At 44.4% G+C, this 13,870-nt stretch overlaps 1 protein-coding gene across 1 annotated transcript in view; it reads left to right on the top strand.

Moving 5' to 3' along the window:
- Nucleotides 1-12,568, top strand: part of LOC123743237 (extensin-1-like) — a 14,450-nt gene extending 1,882 nt beyond the window's left edge. Inside the window, exon 2 of the mRNA XM_045719399.1 lies at nucleotides 11,704-12,568. Within this exon, the coding sequence (XP_045575355.1) occupies nucleotides 11,704-12,568 (865 nt within the window). The remainder of the gene's footprint in view (nucleotides 1-11,703) is intronic.
- Nucleotides 12,569-13,870: the final 1,302 nt, after the last annotated feature.

The raw sequence follows: 13,870 nt of genomic DNA, 5'->3' as shown, positions 1-13,870 counted from the left end.
GGGAGAGGACAGAGAGAAGGACAGAGGGAGAGGGCAAAGGGAGAGGACAGAGAGAAGGACAGAGGGAGAGGACAGAGGGAGAGGACAGAGGGAGAGGACAGAGAGAAGGACAGAGGGAGAGGGCAAAGGGAGAGGACAGAGAGAAGGACAGAGGGAGAGGACAGAGGGAGAGGACAGAGAGAAGGACAGAGGGAGAGGACAGAGAGAAGGACAGAGGGAGAGGGCAAAGGGAGAGGACAGAGAGAAGGACAGAGGGAGAGGACAGAGGGAGAGGACAGAGGGAGAGGACAGAGAGAAGGACAGAGGGAGAGGACAGAGAGAAGAACAGAGAGAAGAACAGAGAGAGAGGACAGAGGGAGAGAGAGAAGAACAGAGAGAGAGGACAGAGGGAGAGAAGAACAAAGAGAGCGGACAGAGGGAGAGAGAGAGGACAGAGAGAGAGAAGGACAGAGGGAGAGAGAGAAGGACAGAGGGAGAGAAGGACAGAGGGAGAGAAGGACAGAGGGAGAGAAGGACAGAGGGAGAGAAGGACAGAGGGAGAGAGAAGGACAGAGGGAGAGAGAAGGACAGAGGGAGAGAGAGAAGGACAGAGGGAGAGAAAGACAGAGAGAGAATTGTTGAGAGTGAGAGGGAGAGTGAGGGAGAAAAAGAAGAACAGAGAGAGAGGACAGAGAGAAGGACAGAGGGAGAGAAACCCAGAGGGAGAGAAGAACAGAGAGGGAGAGAGAGAAGGACAGAGGGAGAGAAGAACAGAGAGGGAGAGAAGAACAGAGAGGGAGAGAAGAACAGAGAGGGAGAGAAGAACAGAGAGGGAGAGAAAAACAGAGAGGGAGAGAATTGATGAGAGTGAGAGGGAGAGTGAGGGAGAGAGAGAAGAACAGAGAGAAGGACAGAGGGAGAGAAGAACAGAGAGGGAGAGAGAGAAGGACAGAGGGAGAGAAGAACAGAGAGAGAATTGTTGAGAGTGAGAGGGAGAGTGAGGGAGAGAGAGAAGAACAGAGAGAGAGGACAGAGAGAAGGACAGAGGGAGAGGACAGAGAGAGAGAGAGAGAGAGTTGTTGAGTGAGAAGGAGAGGACTGAGCATGAGAGAGCGGTGGGAGTGAAATATGTAAAGGGTGTTAAAAGAAATAAAGAGAAAGTGTAAGAAGTAATGAAAACATTAGATGACTAAGTTATAAGTAAGTAAGTTATATTATATATATATATATATATATATATATACTGTATCTCATATACAATTCAGATCTTCAAGGTTGGGAGGCAGAACATTTTATCCACTGACTTTATATTATGTCACTTCATTTCACAAGACCAAAGATTTCACAAGAGTTTTATACGCCTACAGTGGTTCTTCCTGTAAAAGCTGCATCATACTGCAGCACACATTGCAGGCTGCCGCAGAAATCTATGGAACGTTATTTAATTGTCAGCCATTGTTTCCATTAATGTTTGTTAGTGCTAGTTTGACCACCACAGGGTATCTTTGAGAGCATTTGATGGCCTTTAATATTGGCTGTATTAGAGAATTGATAACTTTTTATGTAAGAACATAGTATATAGGATTGATTTTAAGAAATTTTTCTTAATTAATTTGATTAATATTATAGTGTTTCTCTTCCAAGAAAAACGAAACCCTCAGGGTTTCCGTTATGAAAATATGGCGCTGTACAATGTGCCAGTCGGGACTAGGTTACAGTACTAAGAATCTAACATGTTCACACCCTAATTGTAGTCTAATCAATACCAAAATGGAGATTCAGTGAAAATAAAAATACAATTGATTTATCAAGACCAGTCCCTACGCTTGTCATAGAGCAGCACAAAACAGTGCTGAAATTGTTGACCACAACGGGTAGGCTATTGCTTCAAATCCTATTGCTTCTAACTTCAATATGCTCTTTAAATAAATAACACCTACATCACTTTTAAGAGCACATTACTCAACACTAGTGAGACTCATGTCGCCTATGGTAGGCCTACAGTATATCAAAAAATATTTTAAAAAAAGATTTAGAGGATTGGAGGATTCTAAGTTAATATCCATGAGGCATTTTTCTTTTTGGCAAATCTGATCACTGAGAATATCTAAGGGGCTTTTATATAATTCTAAATTAATTAATAATAATAACATCGCTTTGTTTAAAAAATAACAATATTTTGCAGATGATTTTGAATAATCTAAAGCGAGCAAGAAAAAGGCCATTCTTGAACATGGGGTGAGACATTCTTACTAATTTGTAAATAAAGCCAGTTTGTGATTTAAAAAAATGTATTTCTGTTTTTAGAGGGAGAGAAACCAAAAGCCCACCATCATCTCATGGTCTCCCGGTCGCACCCGGCACAGGTATCGAACCAGCATACAGTGCCTTGCGAAAGTATTCGGCCCCATTGAACTTTTCGACCTTTTGAAACATTTCAGGCTTCAAACATAAAGATATAAAACTGTAATTTTTTGAGAAGAATCAACAACAAGTGGGACACAATCATGAAGTGGAACGAAATTTATTGGATATTTCAAACTTTTTTAACAAATAAAAAACTGAAAAATTGGGCGTGCAAAATTATTCAGCCCCCTTAAGTTAATACTTTGTAGCGCCACCTTTTGCTGCGATTACAGCTGTAAGTCGCTTGGGGTATGTCTCTATCAGTTTTGCACATCGAGAGACTGACATTTTTTCCCATTCCTCCTTGCAAAACAGCTCGAGCTCAGTGAGGTTGGATGGAGAGCGTTTGTGAACAGCAGTTTTCAGTTCTTTCCACAGATTCTCGATTGGATTCAGGTCTGGACTTTGACTTGGCCATTCTAACACCTGGATATGTTTATTTGTGAACCATTCCATTGTAGATTTTGCTTTATGTTTTGGATCATTGTCTTGTTGGAAGACAAATCTCCGTCCCAGTCTCAGGTCTTTTGCAGACTCCATCAGGTTTTCTTCCAGAATGGTCCTGTATTTGGCTCCATCCATCTTCCCATCAATTTTAACCATCTTCCCTGCCCCTGCTGAAGAAAAGCAGGCCCAAACCATGATGCTGCCACCACCATGTTTGACAGTGGGGATGGTGTGTTCAGGGTGATGAGCTGTGTTGCTTTTACGCCAAACATAACGTTTTGCATTGTTGCCAAAAAGTTCGATTTTGGTTTCATCTGACCAGAGCACCTTCTTCCACATGTTTGGTGTGTCTCCCAGGTGGCTAGTGGCAAACTTTAAACAACACTTTTTATGGATATCTTTAAGAAATGGCTTTCTTCTTGCCACTCTTCCATAAAGGCCAGATTTGTGCAGTATACGACTGATTGTTGTCCTATGGACAGAGTCTCCCCACCTCAGCTGTAGATCTCTGCAGTTCATCCAGAGTGATCATGGACCTCTTGGCTGCATCTCTGATCAGTCTTCTCCTTGTATGAGCTGAAAGTTTAGAGGGACGGCCGGGTCTTCGTAGATTTGCAGTGGTCTGATACTCCTTCCATTTCAATATTATCGCTTGCACAGTGCTCCTTGGGATGTTTAAAGCTTGGGAAATCTTTTTGTATCCAAATCCGGCTTTAAACTTCTCCACAACAGTATCTCGGACCTGCCTAGTGTGTTCCTTGTTCTTCATGATGCTCTCTGCGCTTTAAACGGACCTCTGAGACTATCACAGAGCAGGTGCATTTATACGGAGACTTGATTACACACAGGTGGATTCTATTTATCATCATTAGTCATTTAGGTCAACATTGGATCATTCAGAGATCCTCACTGAACTTCTGGAGAGAGTTTGCTGCACTGAAAGTAAAGGGGCTGAATAATTTTGCATGGCCAATTTTTCAGTTTTTTATTTGTTAAAAAAGTTTGAAATATCCAATAAATTTCGTTCCACTTCATAATTGTGTCCCACTTGTTGTCGATTCTTCACAAAAAATTACAGTTTTATATCTTTATGTTTGAAGCCTGAAATATGGCAAAAGGTCGAAAAGTTCAAGGGGGCCGAATACTTTCGCAAGGCACTGTATGTAGCAACGCATTTTGCACTGCGATGCAGCGTCTTAGAACGCTGCGCCACTCGGGAGTCTCCATCCACAAAGTTTTAATGCTGATCAATTGCATTGCACAAGGTATCAAAATACAGGGAGGTGTTGGCAGTCTATTGTCCTGCTAATGATGGCTATTATAATACATGGTGTCCAGGTGACACGGATTCCCCGGTACAGCCGCTCATTCCGTGCACCAGTTCCGGAGGTCTATGCCACCGGCCTCTAGGCGTCACTGAACTGTGTCATTACACACACATGATTCCAATTCCCCTGATTAGTAATTGTATATATGTGTCCTATGCTCATCATTGTAGCAGGTAGCCTAGTGGTTAGAGTGTTAGACTTGTAACTGAAAGGTTGCAAGATTGAATCCCTGAGCTGACAAGGTAAATATCTGTCGTCCTACCCCTGAACAAGTCAGTTAACCCACTGTTCCTTGGCCGTCATTGAAAATAAGAATTTGTTCTAAACTGACTTGTCTAGTTAAATAAAGATAAAATGTCTTGTCGGATATTGTTCCCATGTCCGTTGGTCTGTGAATTGTTATTTTGGCTTTTGTGATGTGTGTATTGTGCACTTGTTATTACGGGTCTCGTCCCGTGTATTGTTGTGTATTGGTTATTACAGTCTCGCCCTGTGTTTTTATTAGAGGTTGAACCTCGCTCTTTTGTTTGGGTTACATCCCTGTGTTTTTGTATGTGTGTTTGTTTTGGGCTTCGTCCCCGTGCCTTTTCATGACATGTTGTATATTTTGGGTGGAGGATAACTAAAATATTTATTTATTAAAGTCTATCAGAAAGAATGTTGATACTTATTTATTTTGATCCAAAACCATGAAAGAGTGAGTCATTCAACTTTATGTACACTACAATTCAAAAGTTTGGGTTTACTTAGAAATGTCCTTGTTTTTGAAAGAAAAGCTAATTTATTGTCCATTAAAATAACATCAAATTGATCAGAAATACAGTGTAGCCATTGTTAATGTTGTAAATAACTATTGCAGCTGTAAACGGCAGATTTTTAATGGAATATCTAAACTCAGCAAAAAAAGAAACGTCCCTTTTTCAGGACCCTGTCTTTCAAAGATAACTCGTAAAAATCCAAATAACTTCACAGATCTTCATTGTAAAGGGTTTAAACACTGTTTCCCATGCTTGTTCAACGAACCATAAACAATTAATAAACATGCACCTGTGGAACAGTCGTTAAGACACTAACAGCTTACAGACGGTAGGCAATTAAGGTCACAGTTCTGAAATCTTAGGACACTAAAGAGGCCTTTCTACTGACTCTGAAAAACACCAAAAGAAAGATGCCCAGGGTCCCTGCTCATCTGTGTGAACGTGCCTTAGGCATACCGCAAGGAGGCATGAGGACTGCAGATGTGGCCAGGGCAATAAATTGCAATGTCCGTACTGTGAGACACTTAAAACAGTGCTACAGGGAGACAGGACATTCAGCTGATCGTCCTCGCAGTGGCAGACCACGTGTAACAACACCTGCACAGGATCGGTACATCTGAACATCACACCTGCAGGAGAGGTACAGGATGGCAACAACAACTGCCCGAGTTACACCAGGAACGCACAATCCCTCCATCAGTGCTCAGACTGTCCGCAATAGGCTGAGAGAGGCTGGACTGACGGCTTGTAGGCCTGTTGTAAGGCAGGTCCTCACCAGACATCAACGGCAACAACGTTGCCTATGGTAAAAAACCCACCGTCGCTGGACCAGACAGGACTGGCAAAAAGTGCTCTTCACTGACGAGTCGCGGTTTTGTCTCACCAGGGGTGATGGTCGGATTCGCATTTATTGTCGAAGGAATGAACGTTTCACCGAGGCCTGTACTCTGAAGTGGGATCGATTTGGAGGTGGAGGGTCTGTCATGGTCTGGGGCGGTGTGTCACAGCATCATCGGACTGAGCTTGTTGTCATTGCAGGCAATCTCAACGCTGTGCGTTACAGGGAAGACATCCTCCTCCCTCATGCGGTACCCTTCCTGCATGCTCATCCTGACATGACCCTCTAGCATGAAAATTCCACTTGTCCGGAGAAGCCTAGGTGAGCGCTACCATCAGTGCTGTGTCTTGCCAACAGTAAAGCATCCTGAGACCATTCATGTGTGGGGTTGCTTCTCAGCAAAGGGAGTGGGCTCACTCACAATTTTGCCTAAGAACACAGCCATGAATAAAGAATGGTACCAACACATCCTCCGAAAGCAACTTCTCCCAACCATCCAGGAAGAGTTTGGTGACGAACAATGCCTTTTCCAGCATGATGGAGCACCTTGCCATAAGGCAAAAGTGATAACTAAGTGGCTCGGGGAACAAAACATCGATATTTTGGGTCCATGGCCAGGAAACTCCCCAGACCTTAATCCCATTGAGAACTTGTGGTCAAACATCAAGAGGCAGGTGGACAAACAAAAACCCACAAATTCTGACAAACTCCAAGCATTGATTATGCAAGAATGGGCTGCCATCAGTCAGGATGTGGCCCAGAATTTAATTGACAGCATGCCAGGGCGGATTGCAGAGGTCTTGAAAAAGAAGGGTCAACACTGCAAATATTGACTCTTTTTGCATCAACTTCATGTAATTGTCAATAAAAGCCTTTGACACTTATGAAATGCTTGTAATTATACTTCAGTATTCCATAGTAACATCTGACAAAAATATCTCAAGACACTGAAGCAGCAAACTCTGTGGAAATTAATATTTGTGTCATTCTCAAAACTTTTGGCCACGACTATAGGTGCTGAGGCTATATGACTGTGCCATCAACTTGATTATTTATTAGACATCACTTGCTTATATTCAGTCAACAGGTATATCTTAAGAAAATCATGGAATATAATTGAACATTTTCGTTTCTCTTGGAATAAAAACCTTAGCATAACAACAGTTTAGTAAGTAATACTGATGGGAAGAAACAAAAAAATAAGTGTGTTTTTCAGGGTGTGCACGTGCAGGACAGAGTATAAGGACACAGGGTGAGACCCATGTGCAGACACGGGAGGCAGATGGTTCGAGTCTCTGATATTTATTATAATCAAAGGAGTAGGCAAGAGAATGGTTGTGGACAGGCAAAAGATCATAACAAGGTCAGAGTCCAGGAGGTACAGAGTGGCAGGCAGGCTCGAGGTCAGGGCAGGCAGTATGGTCAGGCAGGCGGGTTCAGAGTCAAGGCAGGCAAGGGTCAAAAATGGGAGGACTAGCAGAAATAGAGAAAAAGCAGCAGCACGGAATAACACGCTGGTTGACTTGACAAACAAGACAAACAGGCAACAGACAAACAGGGAACACAGGAATAAGTACCCATGGACTACTGAGGAAAACAGGTGACACTTGGAGGTGGGTGGAGACAATCACAAAGACAGGTGAAACAGATCAGGGCGTGACACAGAGGAATATCAATTCTTACGCTATTGTTCTAAATTCAATCACCTTCTACATCCTCATCATTCAGTTCATTGAAATTAAATTCTGAAGTTGTGCACAATTATCAGTTTCTATTTGGTTTATGTCACCCATTCATTGTGGATTAGGGACATGTTAGCGCCTTGGGACCCAAAAGCATAATCAGTGCTCTAACTCCCCCTTGCGCTGGTCTGGAGCAATGAAGCAGTGATGCAGGGTACCGTGCTAAACCACAAATGACCTCTAAATCCCGCTGCATAATCTCAAAACTTTTAGTTGAGCAACCACTGTACAGTAATAATTGAGTCACTTGGAGTGGCCTAGCCAGTCTCCAGACCTGAACCCAATAGAACATCTTTGGAGGGAGCTGAAAGTCCGTATTGTCCAGCGACAGCCCCGAAACCTGAAGGATCTGGGGAAGGTCTGTATGGAGGAGTGGGCCAAAATCTCTGCTGCAGTGTGTGCAAACCTGGTCAAGAACTCCAGGAAACGTATGATCTCTGTAATTGCAAACAAAGGTTTCTGTACCAAATATTAAGTTCTGCTTTTCTGATGTATCAAATACTTATGTCATGCAATAAAATGCAAATTAATTACTTAAAAATCATACAATGTGATTTTCTGGATTTTTGTTTTAGATTCCGTCTCTCACAGTTGAAGTGTACCTATGATAAAAATTACAGACCTCTACATGCTTTGTAAGTAGGAAAACCTGCAAAATCGGCAGTGTATCAAATACTTGTTCTCCCCACTGTATATGACTTCACGGTGAAGACATTTTAAATCATGTATTGATTCACATTCTACAGCAATTTAATGTAAAGAGAGAACAATCTATTCATAACAGCTGCAGAAGATGGAAATACACTGTAGCTTAGAATTCCTCTGTGATCTGAACAGAGACATGGATTCCATTTGGGCCAATGTTGTCTATTTAATATATGAAGACATGGATTCCTTTTGGGCCAATGTTGTCTATTTAAAATATGAAGACATGGGTCCCAGCGATCCAGGGTTTTCTACTAGATAAATCTAGAGGGAGTGTGATCCAGGTGCTGAGATGTTTAGTGTGTGGAGAGAGTGGATGTTCATGTTGATTCAATGAGCTGTGAGAGGGACGTGGGTTAGGCTGATTTGCACAGTGCAAAGGCAGACAGGCAGATTTACATAATGAGTTAGGATTAGGGTTAGTTGTGTAATGATTTAGGGTTAGGGTTAGCTGTGTAATGAGTTAGGGTTAGCTGTGTAATGAGTTAGGGTTAGCTGTGTAATGAGTTAGGGTTAGCTGTGTAATGAGTTAGGGTTAGCTGTGTAATGTGTTAGCTGTGTAATGAGTTAGGGTTAGCTGTGTAATGAGTTAGGGTTAGCTGTGTAATGTGTTAGGGTTAGCTGTGTAATGTGTTAGGGTTAGCTGTGTAATGTGTTAGGGTTAGCTGTGTAATGTGTTAGGGTTAGCTGTGTAATGTGTTAGGGTTAGCTGTGTAATGTGTTAGCTGTGTAATGTGTTAGGGTTAGCTGTGTAATGTGTTAGCTGTGTAATGTGTTAGGGTTAGCTGTGTAATGTGTTAGGGTTAGCTGTGTAATGTGTTAGGGTTAGCTGTGTAATGTGTTAGGGTTAGCTGTGTAATGTGTTAGGGTTAGCTGTGTAATGTGTTAGGGTTAGCTGTGTAATGTGTTAGGGTTAGCTGTGTAATGAGTTAGGGTTAGCTGTGTAATGAGTTAGGGTTAGCTGTGTAATGAGTTAGGGTTAGCTGTGTTGTGTTAGGGTTAGCTGTGTAATGAGTTAGGGTTAGCTGTGTAATGAGTTAGGGTTAGCTGTGTAATGTGTTAGGGTTAGCTGTGTAATGAGTTAGGGTTAGCTGTGTAATGAGTTAGGGTTAGCTGTGTAATGTGTTAGGGTTAGCTGTGTAATGAGTTAGGGTTAGCTGTGTAATGAGATAGGGTTAGCTGTGTAATGAGTTAGGGTTAGCTGTGTAATGAGTTAGGGTTAGCTGTGTAATGTGTTAGGGTTAGCTGTGTAATGAGTTAGGGTTAGCTGTGTAATGAGTTAGGGTTAGCTGTGTAATGAGTTAGTGTTAGCTGTGTAATGAGTTAGGGTTAGCTGTGTAATGTGTTAGCTGTGTAATGAGTTAGGGTTAGCCTGTTAGGGCTAGGGGGCAGTATTGACACGGCTGGATAAAAAACATACCCGATTTAATCTGGTTACCACTCCTACCCAGTAACTAGAATATGCATATACTTATTACATATGGATAGAAAACACCCTAAAGTTTCTAAAACTGTTTGAATGGTGTCTGTGAGTATAACAGAACTCAAATGGCAGGTCAAAACCTGAGAGATTCCTTTACAGGAAGTGGCCTATCTGACCAATTCTTGAACTTCTTTTCCATCTCTATCTTTTACTAAAGATCTCTGCTCTAACGTGACACTTCCCACGTCTTCCATAGGCTCTCAGAGCCCGGGAAAAAACAGAATGTTGTCATTCCAGCCCCAGGCTGAAACACATTATCGCCTTTCTCAAGTGGCCGATCAAGGGACTCTGGGCTTATGCGCGTGACCCGACCGCCCCCGCCTTTGTGATTTTTTTCCTCTGTTTGCCGAAAAGGAGATTCCCTGTCGGAATATTATCGCTTTTCTACGAGAAAAATGGCGTAAAAATTGATTTTAAACAGCGGTTGACATGCTTCGAAGTACGGTAATGGAATATTTAGAATTCTATTGTCACGAATTGCGCCATGCGCGCGACACTTCTTTACCATTTCGGATAGTGTCTGGAACGCACGAACAAAACGCCGCTATTCGGATATAACGATGGATTATTTTGGACCAAACCAACATTTGTTATTGAAGTAGCAGTCCTGGGTGTGCATTCTGACGAAGACAACAAAAGGTAATCAAACTTTTATAATAGTAAATATGATTATGGTGAGTGCTAAACTTGCCGGGTGTCTAAATAGCGAGCCCGTGATGACTGGGCTATGTACTTAGAATATTGCAAAATGTGCTTTCACCAAAAAGCTATTTTAAAATCGGACATATCGAGTGCATAGAGGAGGTCTGTATCTATAATTCTTAAAATAATTGTTATGCTTTTTGTGAACGTTTATCGTGAGTAATTTAGTAAAATGTTAGCGAATTCCCCGGAAGTTTGCGGGGGTATGCTAGTTCTGAACGTCACATGCTAATGTAAAAATCTGGTTTTTGATATAAATATGAACTTGATTGAACAAAACATGCATGTATTGTATAACATAATGTCCTAGGGTTGTCATCTGATGAAGATCATCAAAGGTGAGTGCTGCATTTAGCTGTCTTCTGGGTTTTGGTGACATTATATGCTGGCTTGAAAAATGGGTGTCTGATTATTTCTGGCTTGGTACTCTGCTGACATAATCTAATGTTTTGCTTTCGTTGTAAAGCCTTTTTGAAATCGGACAGTGTGGTTAGATTAACGAGAGTCTTGTCTTTAAATAGCTGTAAAATAGTCATATGTTTGAGAAATTGAAGTAATAGGATTTTTAAGGTTTTGAAAATCGCGCCACAGGCTGCAAGTGGCTGTAGGTGGGACGCAAGCGTCCCACCTAGCCCATAGAGGTTAACTGTGTAATGAGTTAGGGTTAGCTGTGTAATGAGTTAGGGTTAGCTGTGTAATGAGTTAGGGTTAGCTGTGTAATGAGTTAGGGTTAGCTGTGTAATGAGTTAGGGTTAGCTGTGTAATGTGTTAGCTGTGTAATGAGTTAGGGTTAGCTGTGTAATGAGTTAGGGTTAGCTGTGTAATGTGTTACGGTTAGCTGTGTGCAACATTTGGTAATGAGTTGACCTAGTACTCCAAATGAACACTGCCAAGGTTGCTATACCACCAACCCAACACACACATGTACGCACGCAAGCATTCACCATCTAACCTCAACTCACTCCTGACCACGTTGATGCTCATTTATTATCTCCAGTATGCCAGATAGACGCTCAGTGTCCTCTGGGTCCTCTGGGAGCCTAGATCTCCCTCCCTCTTCCCTCATCTCTCTGCTTGGTGATTGACAGCTGAGACAGCTGGGATCCATTCACAGTGGGTCATGACCAGACAGATCACACACCAGCCCTAACATGAGAGGGAGACGGATGGAGGGAGGGATGGAGAGATGGAGGGATGGAAATGGAGAGAGAAAGAGAGATATAAACTATCCAAGACTGGACAGAGAGGGATACGCCTGGATCGCCTGGATCTTTACTCCAATGGAGTAAAGAAATGCATGCATCCACTCGTCCAGGCGTCCAGGCGTCCACCCGTCCAGGCGTCCACCCATCCAGGCGTCCACCCGTCCAGGCGTCCAGGCTTCCACCCGTCCAGACGTCCAGGCTTCCACCTGTCCAGGCGTCCACCCGACCAAGGTTTCCATCCGTCCAGGCGTCCAGGCTTCTACCCATCCAGGCGTGCAGGCATCCACCCGTCCAGGCTTCCACCCGTCCAGGTGTCCAGGCATCCACCCGCCCAGGCGTCCAGGCTTCCACCTGTCCAGGCGTCCATGTTTGCACCCGTCCAGGCTTCCACCCGCCCAGGCGTCCAGGCGTCCACCCGTCCAGGCATCCAGGCGTCCTCCCGTCCAGGCGTCCCGGCGTCCTCCCGTCCAGGCGTCCAAGCGTCCACCCGTCCAGGCGTCCCGGCGTCCTCCCGTCCAGGCATCCCGGCGTCCTCCCGTCCAGGCATCCAGGCGTCCACCCGTCCAAGCGTCCAGGCATCCACCCGTCCAGGCGTCCAAGCGTCCACCCGTCCAGGCGTCCCGGTGTCCTCCCGGCCAGGCATCCAGGCGTCCACCCGTCCAAGCGTCCAGGCATCCACCCGTCCAGGCGTCCAAGCGTCCACCCGTCCAGGCGTCCAAGCGTCCTCCCGTCCAGGCGTCCCGGCGTCCTCCCGTCCAGGCGTCCCGGCGTCCTCCCGTCCAGGCGTCCCGGCGTCCACCCGTCCAAGCGTCCAGGCCTCCACCCGTCCAGGCGTCCAAGCGTCCACCCGTCCAGGCGTCCAAGCGTCCACCCGTCCAGGCGTCCCGGCGTCCTCCCGTCCAGGCGTCCACGTGTTCAGGCTTCCACGCGTCTAGGCGTCTAGGCGTCCCGGCGTCTAGGCGTCCCGGCTTCTAGGCGTCCAGGCGTCCAGGCATCCACGTTTCCTTAAGTCCGTGCATCCATGCATCTGTGCATCCGCGCCTCTGTCTGTGTGCGTGAGTCTGTGTGTGTTTGTGTGTGATTGTGTACGCATGCATATGTGTGTGTGTGTACCCTGCCCTCTGTCTGTCTTCGCCTCAGGAGCGAATAACATCATTAACCTCTCTGCTGGTCGCCATGACACCCTCGCTACCTACCTTACCTCCGGCCCCACGAACACAAAACTTTCTTAAACTTTAATAAAACACAAAGTTGTTAAGCTTAGACAGAGTTCTGACGTTAACAGGTGTAGAATTTAGTTTTTTTATTCTCTGTCTTTGAATTGTTTCTTTGTTGCTCTTTCACTCTCAATCATTCACTCTTTCTCTTTATTCCAGACTACTGTTACTGTTACACGATGTCCCCACTCCCAAAGCCAGAGAGACAGCTTAGTTTTGAATTTCACATCATTGTCAAAACCGCAGATAATTTCTCAATACGTACTGCAAGGCATACAACTCCCACACAAGCAGTGATTCAGTTTGAGGCATCACACTTCATTTCAACAGTCTCTCTTTGTTTGTCTCTGTTTCTCTGCTTGCGAACAGACAGAGAGACGGAGCTAGCTTGAAGAGATGTCAAGATTATGTCCTCAAGTGTAATTTTACAAAAGCTGCCTGCCGCACCATCCAAGTGCATCAGTAAGGCTTGGCAGTGTTAGAGAGTGTGTCTGTGTGTGTGTTTGTGTCTATGTGTGTGTGTTTGTGTGTGTGTGTGTGTGTGTGTGTGTGCGTGCATACATGCGTGTGTGCATGTGTGTGGGTGTGAGTGTACACACACTCCGTACACACACATGCACACACACATGCTGCTCCCACCACACACACAAACACACACATACAGATAAACACACAGGGCTTAAGTGATGGTTAGATTTTGCAATGGAGAGAGACAAATGCACCGCTGATCAATTCTTAATGGGGCTGATTAACTGTGAGCATCCTGGCAGACAGGACACACAGACACAGGCTGACAAGGTGGTTGGTGAGCGCCTCTAAGCCATTCTTAATGGGGCTGATTAACTGTGAGCATCCTGGCAGACAGGACACACAGGCCTCTAAGCCATTCTTAACCATCCTTCAGACTCCAGTGTTACAGTAATGTCTTTAGTATTGTAGAGGAGAGAGTAGGGACTATGAGGTGAGGAAATCAGCCCCTTCACTACCTCAAAACCAATAACAGGTGAGGACATCAGCTCCTTCACTACCTCAAAACCAATAAGAGGAGAGGACAACAGCT

The sequence above is a fragment of the Salmo salar genome, chromosome ssa05 (genome assembly GCF_905237065.1).
Source record: "Salmo salar chromosome ssa05, Ssal_v3.1, whole genome shotgun sequence".
Taxonomy (NCBI): Eukaryota; Metazoa; Chordata; class Actinopteri; order Salmoniformes; family Salmonidae; genus Salmo; species Salmo salar.
Note: the sequence above shows the minus strand (reverse complement) of the source record. Positions and strands in the feature narration are given on the sequence as shown.